Below are 12156 nucleotides of genomic sequence, written 5' to 3'. Positions count from 1 at the left end.
AACGACGACCGCCGATGAATTTTAACGGAAGAGAAATCGCACTCACTTGCCTTTGTTTGTAATTGGTTTCACCTTAATTTACCGTAATTTGACACAAAATCAACGAATTTTTCACTTTTTTGAATTTTTTTAACGAAATTTTCCTCTTGAAGGGCTTAAAACTGAAATTCATGGCTTTGACTTTGATAATTTCCATCGAGAAAGTCCCGGCTCATGTAAAGAAATGCCAAAGAAATACTAAGTCACTTGCGTTAAACTTTGTAAATTCATGATGAACAGTAACTGGGCTCATTAAGCGATGGTATGTGCAGGTATTTGACGGGGATATTCAACTTAGGGTGCGATTTTTTCATTAATTATTTGAAAAAATGTCAATTTAAGTCAAGTTTTAAGTGAAATTTTTGCTTTAAGACACAATTTTTGTCTATTTATGAGATATTTTGACATAAATTTCATCTATTGAGGAGAAAATTCATTAAATTTTGGTCAAATAAGTTAAAATCTCGTCATTTTCGGATACATTAATGACAAATTCGAATAATTTCAGGCATAAAAAGAGCCAGTTTTCGATTATTTCAAGAAATTTTACGTTTTTAAGTAAAATTTCTCTAACTTAGAGGCTCAAAAGTCACTTTTTCTTCAAAATTTGGATCAAAAACGATCTTAAATGTCATTTTGAAGACCAGTTTTTACTAATATTTTTGATAAATTCGTTAATTTTAGACACTAATTAATTAAATTAACTTGAATTTTAACAATTAAACGCAGAAATTCATCAATTTTAGTAGTCAAAAAATTAAATTATGTTATTTGGAGAAAAATTTATGACGAATTTGTTGACTTTTAGGTAAAAAAATTTGATAATTTTAACATTTTTTAAAGAATTTTCTCTTAATATCTCAATTTTTTAAAGTCAAAAGTAATTTTTTGGTAAATTTAATAAATTTTTGCTTTGAAAAATAAAAATAAATTCGGCTGTTTCGTGGAACGAAGTCTACGGGTAACGCGAATTTTTGATAAATTATCAATTTTTGGAATTTTTTTCGAGTTTTTGAGCCTAAAAACAACTTTTTATCAATATTTTGAGCTAAATTGCCTCCCAAATGAAGATCACTGCTGTTGTAACTCATCGTCGTTGAACCGAACTTGAGGTAACGAAAACCCATGGAATGGAATAACGCGTAATTACTTACAACCGTAGCAGCAGCAGAAGAACCGTACACTAACTATCGTTGAAGTGAAAGCAGCAAACGATCGGTTTCAATAGTGAATGAATGAAAACCAGAAGAAGAAAAAAGAAGACGAAGAAGTTGTTGTTTGTAAACACAACTATACACTCTCGGTCACGATACGTGTGATCGTCATGTGTTGCTTTGCCTGTCTTGCTTGTTACGAATAAAAATGTTTAAAGAGAAACTCTGATTTCCGTTATTCCGTTAGTGTATTTGTCAGTTGTTTGTTGCTCTGTGCGCACTGGAACCTTAAAAATTTACGAAAAATTCAGTCACCGAAGCTGTTTCTTCGCCACAACACGTAAGTTTTTCAACTTTTGACGCTTTCCCGCGGTTTTTTTGCCCCATCCGAGTCGAGAAAAGTTCCTTTTTTACGCGAGATTTCGTTGCTGTTCGTGAATTTTGTCAAAGTGTACCATTGACATTCCGATTCTTTTATGTGCGACGAACAGGTTTTGCTCTTGTGCGGCAACAAAGTATGACTTAACAGTGTCACTTTGAATGCCCAGCATTGTTGGTCAAGACTTACATGGATGATGCAACGTGTAATATTTACTTCTTCGTCGTCTTTCCTTAGAAATCGTGAAATATTTGATAGTAAAAAGACGACATTCGATCTGTTCGGTTTCGAAATCTCTGACGCATCGCGCATTTTAACGAAATTTTAACTTTTTTCATCTTTTTTCTTGACACGTATCAAAGAATTTTTGATTTTTTGGAGCGAAATGCGATTATTGCGACTGGCGATCCGGAATTATGTGAGTCATGCGAGAGTGGCGACGCATCCAGGTGTCTCTTTTGTGCCTGCCAGAACCTATTGTTTGGAAAAAAGGCGCGCGGAACCCTCAAAACAGGACTGGAATCAAGCTGTGAGTGACGCAGAAAAAATCGTTGGGTGAGAAAAGTCTCAAATTTCACAAAAATTCCATTAAAACTCACCTTTTTTGTAGTTATCCGACGTCTTTTTTGAGTCTCCGATGGTTATTGAGTGACGAAATTGCGAATGTAGCACTTCAACTGCGAGAATTGGTCGGAAGTAATCATCCGTTGTTGAAAACAGCAAAAAGTCTCATCTATAACGGGAAAACGAATGTGCAGGCATGGGGTTTGATTGTGTTGTTAGTGTCGAAAGCAGCAGGTTACGGACCAAATATCGAGGTTTTGGATGAAGATACGAGCTCGGGAGTGCTGCATTCGCAACGGGCATTGGCGGAAGTGACAGAAATGATTCGGACGTCGTATTTGGTGCATCAGGGCTTGATTAATTTGCAAAAATTGGAGAATGCTGGTAATGAGTTGCCGAACGAGAGTGACATGATCAGAGGAAATAAAATTGCTCTCTTGTGCGGGGATTATTTGTTGGGAAGTGCGTCACAGGAAATCGCTAAATTGAGGTAAAAATTGATTAAAAACGGCTTTGCGATGCTAAGAATTGAAATTTTTGATCAGAAAATATAAATTTTTGTCAATTTTTGATTGAAATCAGCTTTGAAATGGAAAAATTAGGGATTCCGGTTGAATGAAAATAATTTTTTTTGAATTTAAGTTCAATTTTTTGAACGAAATAAGTGTAAAACCAGAAAATTTAGAACTCTTGTTGAATGAAATCAGAATTTTTTTGAATATTTTTTTAATTTTTTCAAAGAAAATGAGTAAAATATTTCTAATTTATGAATTTTTGAAATTTTTTATGAGCTTTTACTTTAAAAAATTATCAAAATTGACACAACTTTTTACGAAATAGGCCTTAAATTTAAGAAAAATGCCTCCTAAAGAGCGAAATTTGTCAAATTTGAAAGCATTTTTGGCTCAAATCATCAAATTTTAGCATAAATTTGAAAAACTTTGGTATAAAATCGTCTAATTTAGCTAAAATATCATCTTTTCAAAACAATTTTTGTCAAATTTTGTCATTTAGAACTGAATTCAGAACAAATATTTGACGAATTAAATAAATTTTAATAGAAATTTCAAGTAAATCATCAAAAAATGACAAAAAATCATCTCTAGAGATCAAAATTTCGATTCTAATCTTAAAAATTATTGGCAAAATTATGAAAATTCAACCTCCAAGAGTGAATTTTAAACAAAATCTTACCTTTTAGAAATCAAGAACTGAACCAACTCATCTCATCCTCCTTCCGTGACCTGTCAGAAGCGAATTTCATCGGCGAACGTGACGACCAAAACAATCCTCTTCCCTCAGATCCGCGTCTCAAGTCACCCGAAAGCGAAACCAACATGGAAGAAGTCGACTCCATGGACATTGACAACTTGAAAGCCATGGACATGAAAGGCGTCATGGGAAATCCCGAGAAAGAGTGGGCAGTTCGTCACATTTTGAGTGCCGGAAGTCTCTTGGGCAAAAGTTGTCAAGGCGCCTTAAAACTCGCCGGCTTGGACGAAGACTTACAGAAGCAAGGCTACCTCTTTGGCAAAAATCTCGCTCTGGCATGGCAAGCTTGCATCGATTTGGAGCCATTCAAGTTCACGACAATCCCGTCGGGAGCGCAATTTAGTCTCGTAAGTGCGCCCGTTTTGTTCCATCTGGAATACGATCCGTCGCTCTACGAGGAAATCAAGAAGGGCAAGAAAACTGTCGACGACATCAACTTTGCGCACATCCACAGCGAGATCCTCAAGGGGCCCGGCTTGGAGAAAACGCGAAATTTGGCACGAAAACACTGCGAACAAGCGATGAAAGTACTCAACCAACTCAAACCGTCCGATGCGCGAACCGCCCTGCAAAATATCATTTTAGCGATGCAAGATATTTAAAATTCTGACAAAAAAAAAATTATTTAAAATAAATTTATTTTTTTCTTATGTAAAAACGTAATTTTTGCTGATCGACGCGATTTCACCTTACTTACCCACTTCTTTTATTTTTTTTTTTTTCGTTTGTGACATCGAAACCCTTATATCGAAACAACGCGCATTACATAATTTCACGCGACCAGTGCAATAATTTTTGCCCTTTGCCGTTGATCGCACATGACGACGAAAAAATGTCTCTTGGCCCGCTTTAAAAAAAACTTCAATAACTTGCTAAATGAAGTTACATAACTTGAACGAAAAAAAAATTATAACAATGTTTCCATATGTACTTACAACAAACTGGCTGTTCCTGCACTTAATCGACTCTCTACGCCAAAAAGTACAAAAATTTATGAATAACCGACCAAATATAACAAAAGGCTTGCTTGAAAAAAAAAACTTGAATAAATACATGAAATTTTTTTTTTTGTCGAAATTTTTCGAAGGTATCACACATGCCGCCCTGACTCATGTGTGTGAGTGCGATGCGGTTTGAGTGTTTGTGCGATTCAAGTAGTAAAGTACACAAAAAAAGGGAAAGTTGTATACTCTCCAGACATAATTTTGTAGTTTTTTTTTGTAATTTTCGTGTAGATCTGGTTTCGAACTTCATTTTTTTTTTTGTTAATTTTATCAATGCAACATTTAGATACGCCAAAAAGTTGAGATTTTTATGCAAAGATAGGTGTGTGTGGCAAGAAAGCAGCAACCGAGCAAGACAGAAACGTGAGAGTGCAATTGATTGTGTAAGAAAAATACGACTTGCAGGAGAGACATGACACATTTTTGGCAAAAAATAAAAAAAAAATATTAAATAGGTGTATGGATGATGATGAAAAAAGGGAAAGCGGTCACGGTTCACGTTTCATATTGTGTCTGCATGTTGGTTTCTGGGAATGTATGATGTTGAAGGGAATTGTTGTCTGGATCATGATGATAAAAAAAATTTGTGATGAGAATGATTTTTATTGAGAGAATTATTTTTTTAAAGGAAGTTTTAGATTAAATTTTAAATAAAAAATTTTAATTTTTTGTCGTCTTATAAAATAATTTTTTCATCAATAAAATTTCAATTTTGATTAAAAATTATTTAAATAATTATTTATTTAAAATAATAACGAATTGAAAAAAATCGCTACAAAATTTATTTATTTTAATTAATTTTATTTTAAATTAATTTTATTTTTTTTTTTTAAAATTAATACCTACTTAGAAAAATTCGTTGTGTTAGTTTAAATAATTTTTTAAAATATTATAATAATTAAATTATTTATTTTTTTTATAACAAATTTAAAATTTTTTTCGTCTTGTAAAAAAGATTTTATTAATAGAATTACAATTTTGATTTAAAGTTATTTAATTGTTCTTTTTACATAACAAAAACTTTAAAAAAAATCTTTTTTTATAAAAAATTTTTTTTTTAATTTAAAAATTTATTTAATTATTTTAATTTTCTAATTAAAATTACAATTTAATTTATAAAAAAATTATTTAATTTAATTTATTTTGTGGAATAAAAATTAATTTTTAGACAAATTCGTTATTTAAATTAAAATAAATAATAAAAAAAATTTAATTAAAATAGAAAGCTGCTGAAAATTTTTTAAAAATAATTAAAAATTTAAAAAAAAAAAATTTTTCTTGAAATTGAAGATTTTTCTTCAAAATTTATTTAATAATATTCAAAGGTCGACGAATATTAATAAAGTTTAATTTCGTCAAATTCACATTTTTATGGAAATTTAATCTAATTTTTGTAATTTTAATTGCATTATTTCTGGATTTTAACCTTCAAACTTATTTTCTGGCTAAAATATGGAATTTTAAATAAAATTACAAAAAATATTTAATATCAAAATTGCCATAATTTATTTTTGTGCACAGAAAAAAAAAATTAAAATATAAAAAAATATTATGAAGATCGTAATTCAGGAAAATTTTGATAAAAAATATCAAACTCAATATTTAAAAAAAAAAATAATCTTGAAAGAAATATTTTTTTTCAATTTTTTAAAATTATTTTAATAATTTAATTAATTACCTATTATTTTTTTTTTGTTTTTTAAATAAGTTTTTAGTGAAAAATATATCAAAGAACTTCCCAACAATTTATTTTAAATTAAAAAAATATTTAAAAAAAATAAAATTAGGTATTTAAAATTTTTCAATTTAAAAATAAAAAATTAATATATTAAAAAATTAATTTAATTATTTAATTAATTATTTTTTATTTTGGGAAAAAATAAATAATAAAATGTTCCAAAATTTTTTTTATGTTATGACAATTTTCTATATTTCTACTCAAATTTATGCAAAATTTCCATCAATAAAATTTTCATCAAAATCATAGAAATTGACAAAGCATGTCAAAAAATGTCCAAAAAATCACTTTCTACTCTACTTGTTCCCTTCACCATCCATCATTTCCACTGAATTTTCATCTTCTTAACAAACCCAAAAATATTCTACAATTTTACTCCATTTTCCACAAACATCCACGAAAAAAGAAACAAAATTTCCACTCAACACCGCGCTGTTCTACTAATTTATCCATCCATCAACATTAACTATTCATTTATGTATTTTGGTGAAGGTCAGTTTCATCTTTTGTATTACTATTTCATGCATTTATAAATATATTTTTTATGTTAATATTGATCAGAGTCTCTTTTTTTACTTGCGCGCCTTTATTTTTGGCAAAATCAAGTTTTTATCAATTCTTTTCTTTTTGGATTTTTACAACTTTTTGCATATTCATCGACACTTCATTTTCATTCTCCGCTCCACGCAATAATTTTTTGGACTTTTTTTTACGTTTTTTTGGTAATTGATTGCATAATCGTCAAGCAAGCAAGCACAGCGCGATGTCTTTGTGTGTGTGTGTAATCATAATTTTTGTAAACGAGTTTTTTTTTCGGGGGGCTTTTGCATGCTTGCTGCTCTCTACTTGTTAATGCGCGAGTCATTATTCATTGTTTGTGGGTAGGTCCGAAAAAAAAAAGTTTCAGGTCTCGTGAGTCGCAAAAATGAGAATTTTCCTTCGAGCACGTCGAGCAAAGTGCGTCGTCGCATCGTCGTCGATCATAGCACAATTAGTAATCGAGCAAGGCAAAACGATTAGTGTTTCGCTTAATTTTTTTAATGTATTTTTTTTCGTACAGCGACCGAATGTGAATGTGTGTGACCCACTTTTCTTACAATATCACAAAAAAAAATTGTATTTATATATAAAACGCACACAAAATAGACGCTGCTATCGAAATGTATATAATTTTTTTTTGTTGTTGTTGTTGTATGATTGAGCGACTATTTAGAGACTCTATTTATTTTTCGTGTGTCGTTTTTTTTTTATTTTTATTTTTGTGAGTGTATTTTATATTAATAGAGTAATCTATCGTGCGCGTCGCTGTTCGCACATTGTGCTGTTTGTGTGTGCCGCGATACAAATCTTCAAATGTTCACATGGCCTACTGCACTTGGCCAATTTTTTTGATGGTTTTTCTTTTTGATTCGAGAGAAACACGAATTAGAGAGAATTTTTTCTTGCGAGGGAGCACGACAAATGGCATGACACAGGTCAGTTTTGTTTGTTTTTGGGTTCTTGACATAGAATTCGGTGCTAAGAATAATTTTTTTGGTATGATTTGGTGGTGTGACGAGTAATTGTTGATTGATGATTTCACTTTTACTTTCGTTTGTGAATGAATTTGTGTTAAAAAAAAAATTAAAATTAATTAAAATTTGCTTCAAAAAAAGAATCTGGCTCGATTTTGCCTGAATTAAATAATTTAAAAAATTCAAAATTATTTTAAAAAAAATAATTAATTTTTTTCAGCATTAAAATTTTTTTTCTTACCTTTCAACATCATTTTGAAGCAAAATTTTCCTTTGCCTTTGTGAAAAATAAAATTATTTGCTTGGTTTGGATTAAAAAATATAGATTTTGTATAAAAAATCAAGTTTTTGATTAATTTTTTTACATTTTTTGAATTAAATTTTTAATTAAAAGCACTTTTATGTTAAAAAAATGACAAAAATTCTTTGATATTTGTCGGCAATTTTATTAGATTTTAAAAAAATAAATTTTGGTCATTTATCAAACAAGAAAAAAAATTTTAATTCTTTTGAAATTCATTTAATAAAATTTTATGAATGATTTCAAGCGAAATTAATTTTTTAAAAATTAAAGCTTTTTGACGAAAATTTTACATTAACAAATAAAAATTTGAAAATAAAATTTCTCAATTTCTCTCAAAAAATTTTTCGATGCATAAAATAATTTTAAAAAAATACATGATAATCTATAACAAATTTAAAAATTAATTAAGCAAAATTATTTGATTAAAAAATTAAAAATAATAAATTTCTTTTCAGTTTTTCTGATAAAAATGATAAAATTTACTAAAAATTTTTTTTTTAAAAATTTATCAAAAGAACAAAATTAAATCTTCTACTACATTTTTTCAAAATTTTTCTCCAATAAGTCACAAAAAAACCCTCTCAAAGCATCTCATAAGAAAAAAAAACCATTCCAATTGGATACCTCCATCACTCCAAGAAAACACTCATTTTCGCCTCTTTTATTGTTCTTCGTGTAAGTACTGCTTTTTTTCGCCACTTTTGTACAAACGATGCGCTAAATTACGATTTTACTGCAGAGACACGCAAAACAAAACAAAAAAAAAAGACAAAAGGAAATCATTTATTCCTCTTGCTTCACATTTTTTTTGTTAATATTTCTTTTAAGAAACATTCATAAACTTCAACATTCATCAACATAAGTAATATTCCACTTCCACTAGTCAGCCAGCCAGCTAGCAATGAGAGATTTCCATTGAATAAACTTTTTAACTCGCATTGTTATTGTTCACGTTTAAACGTTTTGTTCTTTTGTTGTTGTTGTTGCTGCTGCTGCTGCTGCGATTTAAAAAAAAAACGTGGCGTACAACTATTGCGTACTATCAACATGAATATCTTTGTTTCATTTTTTTTTTTTGTTAAATTATTATTATTATATTTTTTCGAGTCTCGTACTCACTCATAATGTATTTAATGCGAGTGAAAATTACGCAATCCCGTGTTTTTTTTTATTTATTTTATAATTTATTCGATCATTTTAGTGATAATTTGTTTTATTTATTTTTGTTTAATTTTGTCATTAATGTAAAACATTAAAATTTTATAAAAATAATTAAATTTTAAATGTTTTTTTTTTAAATTTTATTTTTTTATTTTATTTTATTTTATTTAAAAAATAAATAATTTATTAATTTAAATATTCAAATTAATTATTTTTTAAATAGTTTAATTAAAAATATTTAATTTTCATATGAATTAAATAATAAAATAAAATTAAATTAAAATATTTAATATTTATTTTAAAAAATAAATTAATTAATTTAAATAAATAAATTATTTTTTTAATAATTGAATTTAATGTTTTATTTCAATTTTTTTAAATTTTATTTTTTTATTTTAATTTTATTTAAAAAATAAATATTAATTTAAATAATTCAAAATTTTTTAAAAAAAATATTTTTTAATTTTAAATATAATTAAATAATAAAAATAAAATTAAATTTATTTTAAAAAATAAATTAATTAATTTAAATAAAATTATTTTTTTTTAATTTAAATTTCAATTTTTTTAAATTTTATTTTAATTTTTTTAATTTAAATAATTTAATATTTTTATTAAATTTTAATTTTAAAAAATTTTTAATATTTATTTAGAATATAAATTTTTTAAAAAATTATTTATTTTAAATTTAAATATTTTATTAAAAATTTGTTATTTATTTTTATTTTAAATTTAATTAAATTTTTTATTAAAATTAATTAAAAATTAATTATTATAAATTAATTAATTTTTAAATTAATTAATTAAAATTTATTTAATTAAAATTAATTAAAAATTAATTATAAATAATAAATTAAAAATTAATTTTTAATTAATTAAAAAAATTAAAATTAATTAAAATTTTTATTTCATTTATTTTAAATTTGATTTATTTTTTTTTAATAATTATTCTTCAAGATTTTTTTTCAAACTGAGTCAAAAAGCGTGCCTCAATAAAAAAAATTTAAAAAAATCAAAAATTAAAGGATTATCCCAAGAACATCCCTTTTTTCTTTGTTCGCCGTCATAAACAGCCGACTAGCCTAGTTTTGTTTTGAGAATTCTGACTTAAAAGTTACTCAACAATTGCCGGGCACAACATTCGAACTCGCTGCACAATGGAAACTTTATTGGCTTATAGTAATAAAAACGGTAAATATTTTGACAAAGAAAGGATTAGAATTTTACTTCTGTCACAGGAGCCTTTTTCGCAGGTAGAAAATTTTTCTCAGGTACCTGAAAAAACAAAAAAAAATTAAAAAGAAATTATTAGAAATTATTTTTAAAAATTTTTAACTTTTTACAGGAGTTGTTCCTGGCATTGTCAAAAAATTTTACCCTAATTGCGTGCCATAAATCATAAAAAAAAATATTTTTCGTAAAAATTATTCAAAAATCATTTTGTACGCACATTTTAACGCAACGTTAGACAAAAATTTGCCAATTCACCCACGGACCATACACGCATTTTCGCACCGATTTCGTAACGCAAATCAAAATTAAAATCAAAAAATATAATTTTGAAACACGCAAAAATAGGTCAGTTATCTATCTATCTATCCACGATTCCGATCCGAGTGCGTGTCGTGCTTATTAACACCAGAATTGAGTAATTTTTATCAACTTTTTTTGTTTTTTTATTTATCAATGTGTGTCAATTGCGAGCCTCATCTTAGAAATCTCGACGGGTCTCGTGATAAGAAAAAAAAAATAAAAAATGATCTTGAACGATTTGCAAAAAAAAAACATCAACAATGCATGAACGCAGCACCGCACACCCGAGAGAATGTAAATAAATATGAAAATAAATAAATAAAAATAAAAAAAAATTATATTAAGTTGACAACATTGACCTGAAAACACAATGCACTTGAGCTAATTTTTAATATGCTGATTCAATCAGTCGAGTAAAGCCGCTTACCTACTTACTATAATAGAGAGGTGTCTGTGTGTGTAGCGTCGACGTCGTCGTCGTCGTCGGTGTCCGTCGATACGTTCAGCGAGCAGCAGCAGCGTCGACAAATACACAATTTATTGTTGCAATATAAAATAATAATAATAAAATGCAGGGTTATTGTAAAAAAAAACAAGTCGTGTAGGTATTGCGTTAGTTTTTTTTCCACTGTTTACTACGAAGCACAACGAAACGCGTGTTTAGCAAAGCAAAGGTTTATGTCTATAAAAAATGATGCAAAGATAGCCTCCAAATGACGCTGATTTATTCATATAATTTGATTTTTTTTTTAGTTGTTACGGTATCAAATCTATTAATTAATCATTGTTTTTGAGCGTTTTATTTTATTGCGCAAAAATTCAGTTTCGGTGCATTTTTTGGGCAATAGAGACATTTGAAAATTAAAAAAAAAAAAATTATGAAAAACATGATGATGATTATTTTAATGACTTTTTTTGTTGTTATATGGGGACCGGTTTCGAGAAATTAATGTTTTTGTATTAGAAATGATCGTTGTGAAAGATCGGTGAGGAGAGTTTTGAAGGTCTTGTTGTGGTTTATGGGAGATTCTTCAAGGATTTTTTGATTAAAAAAGAAAGTTATGTTTTGGAGGTCAACGGATTTTTTTTGTGAGATTTAAATTTTTAATTGTTTAAGATATTTTACGGAGAGTTTTATCAGCTTCTTAAGGATTTTAAAAATTGATAAAAATTAATTTATTAATTTAATTTGAATTATTTTTCTGATATTTAAAAATTATATTAATTAAAAATTTTAGTACTTAGGTTCTTATGGTAATTTTTAAAAATAATTTAATTTTAAATAAATTGACTTTTAATTTTTATTAAATTATTTTTTTATTTTTATTTTTAATTTTTTTTTCATATTCTGATAATATTTAAATTTTAAATTTTTTTTATTTTTTTATTATTAATTATTTAATTTAATTATTACTAATTTTTTATTTATTTTTTTTTTAAATTTTTATTCATTAAAAAAATCATAAATTATGAGATATAATTTTTAATCTATGA

General features: G+C 26.9%; 2 protein-coding genes across 3 annotated transcripts in view; both read left to right on the top strand.

Annotated features, from left to right (window-relative positions):
* LOC134832636 (nuclear hormone receptor FTZ-F1) overlaps positions 1-12156 on the top strand; it is a 68237-nt gene that overhangs the window by 23604 nt on the left and 32477 nt on the right. The window lies entirely within an intron of this gene.
* On the top strand, positions 1958-4010 carry LOC134832388 (all trans-polyprenyl-diphosphate synthase PDSS2-like). Its single transcript, XM_063846394.1, has 3 exons — positions 1958-2127; positions 2183-2626; positions 3338-4010. Exons 1-3 carry the CDS (start codon positions 1958-1960, stop codon positions 4008-4010), a joined length of 1287 nt encoding a protein of 428 aa, XP_063702464.1.

The sequence above is a fragment of the Culicoides brevitarsis genome, chromosome 2 (assembly GCF_036172545.1).
Source record: "Culicoides brevitarsis isolate CSIRO-B50_1 chromosome 2, AGI_CSIRO_Cbre_v1, whole genome shotgun sequence".
NCBI classification, from domain to species: Eukaryota; Metazoa; Arthropoda; class Insecta; order Diptera; family Ceratopogonidae; genus Culicoides; species Culicoides brevitarsis.
The sequence above is the reverse complement of the archived record's forward strand: the minus strand, read 5'-3'. Positions and strand labels throughout refer to the sequence as shown.

Excerpts from the sequence above, each read along its gene's own strand:
- LOC134832388 (XM_063846394.1), top strand. The coding sequence starts at position 1,958 with ATGCGATTATTGCGACTGGCGATCCGGAATTATGTGAGTCATGCGAGA. Across the intron at positions 2,128-2,182 it reads GACGCAGAAAAAATCGTTGG|TTATCCGACGTCTTTTTTGA; the intron begins GTGAGAAAAGTC and ends CCTTTTTTGTAG. Across the intron at positions 2,627-3,337 it reads CAGGAAATCGCTAAATTGAG|AAATCAAGAACTGAACCAAC; the intron begins GTAAAAATTGAT and ends CTTACCTTTTAG.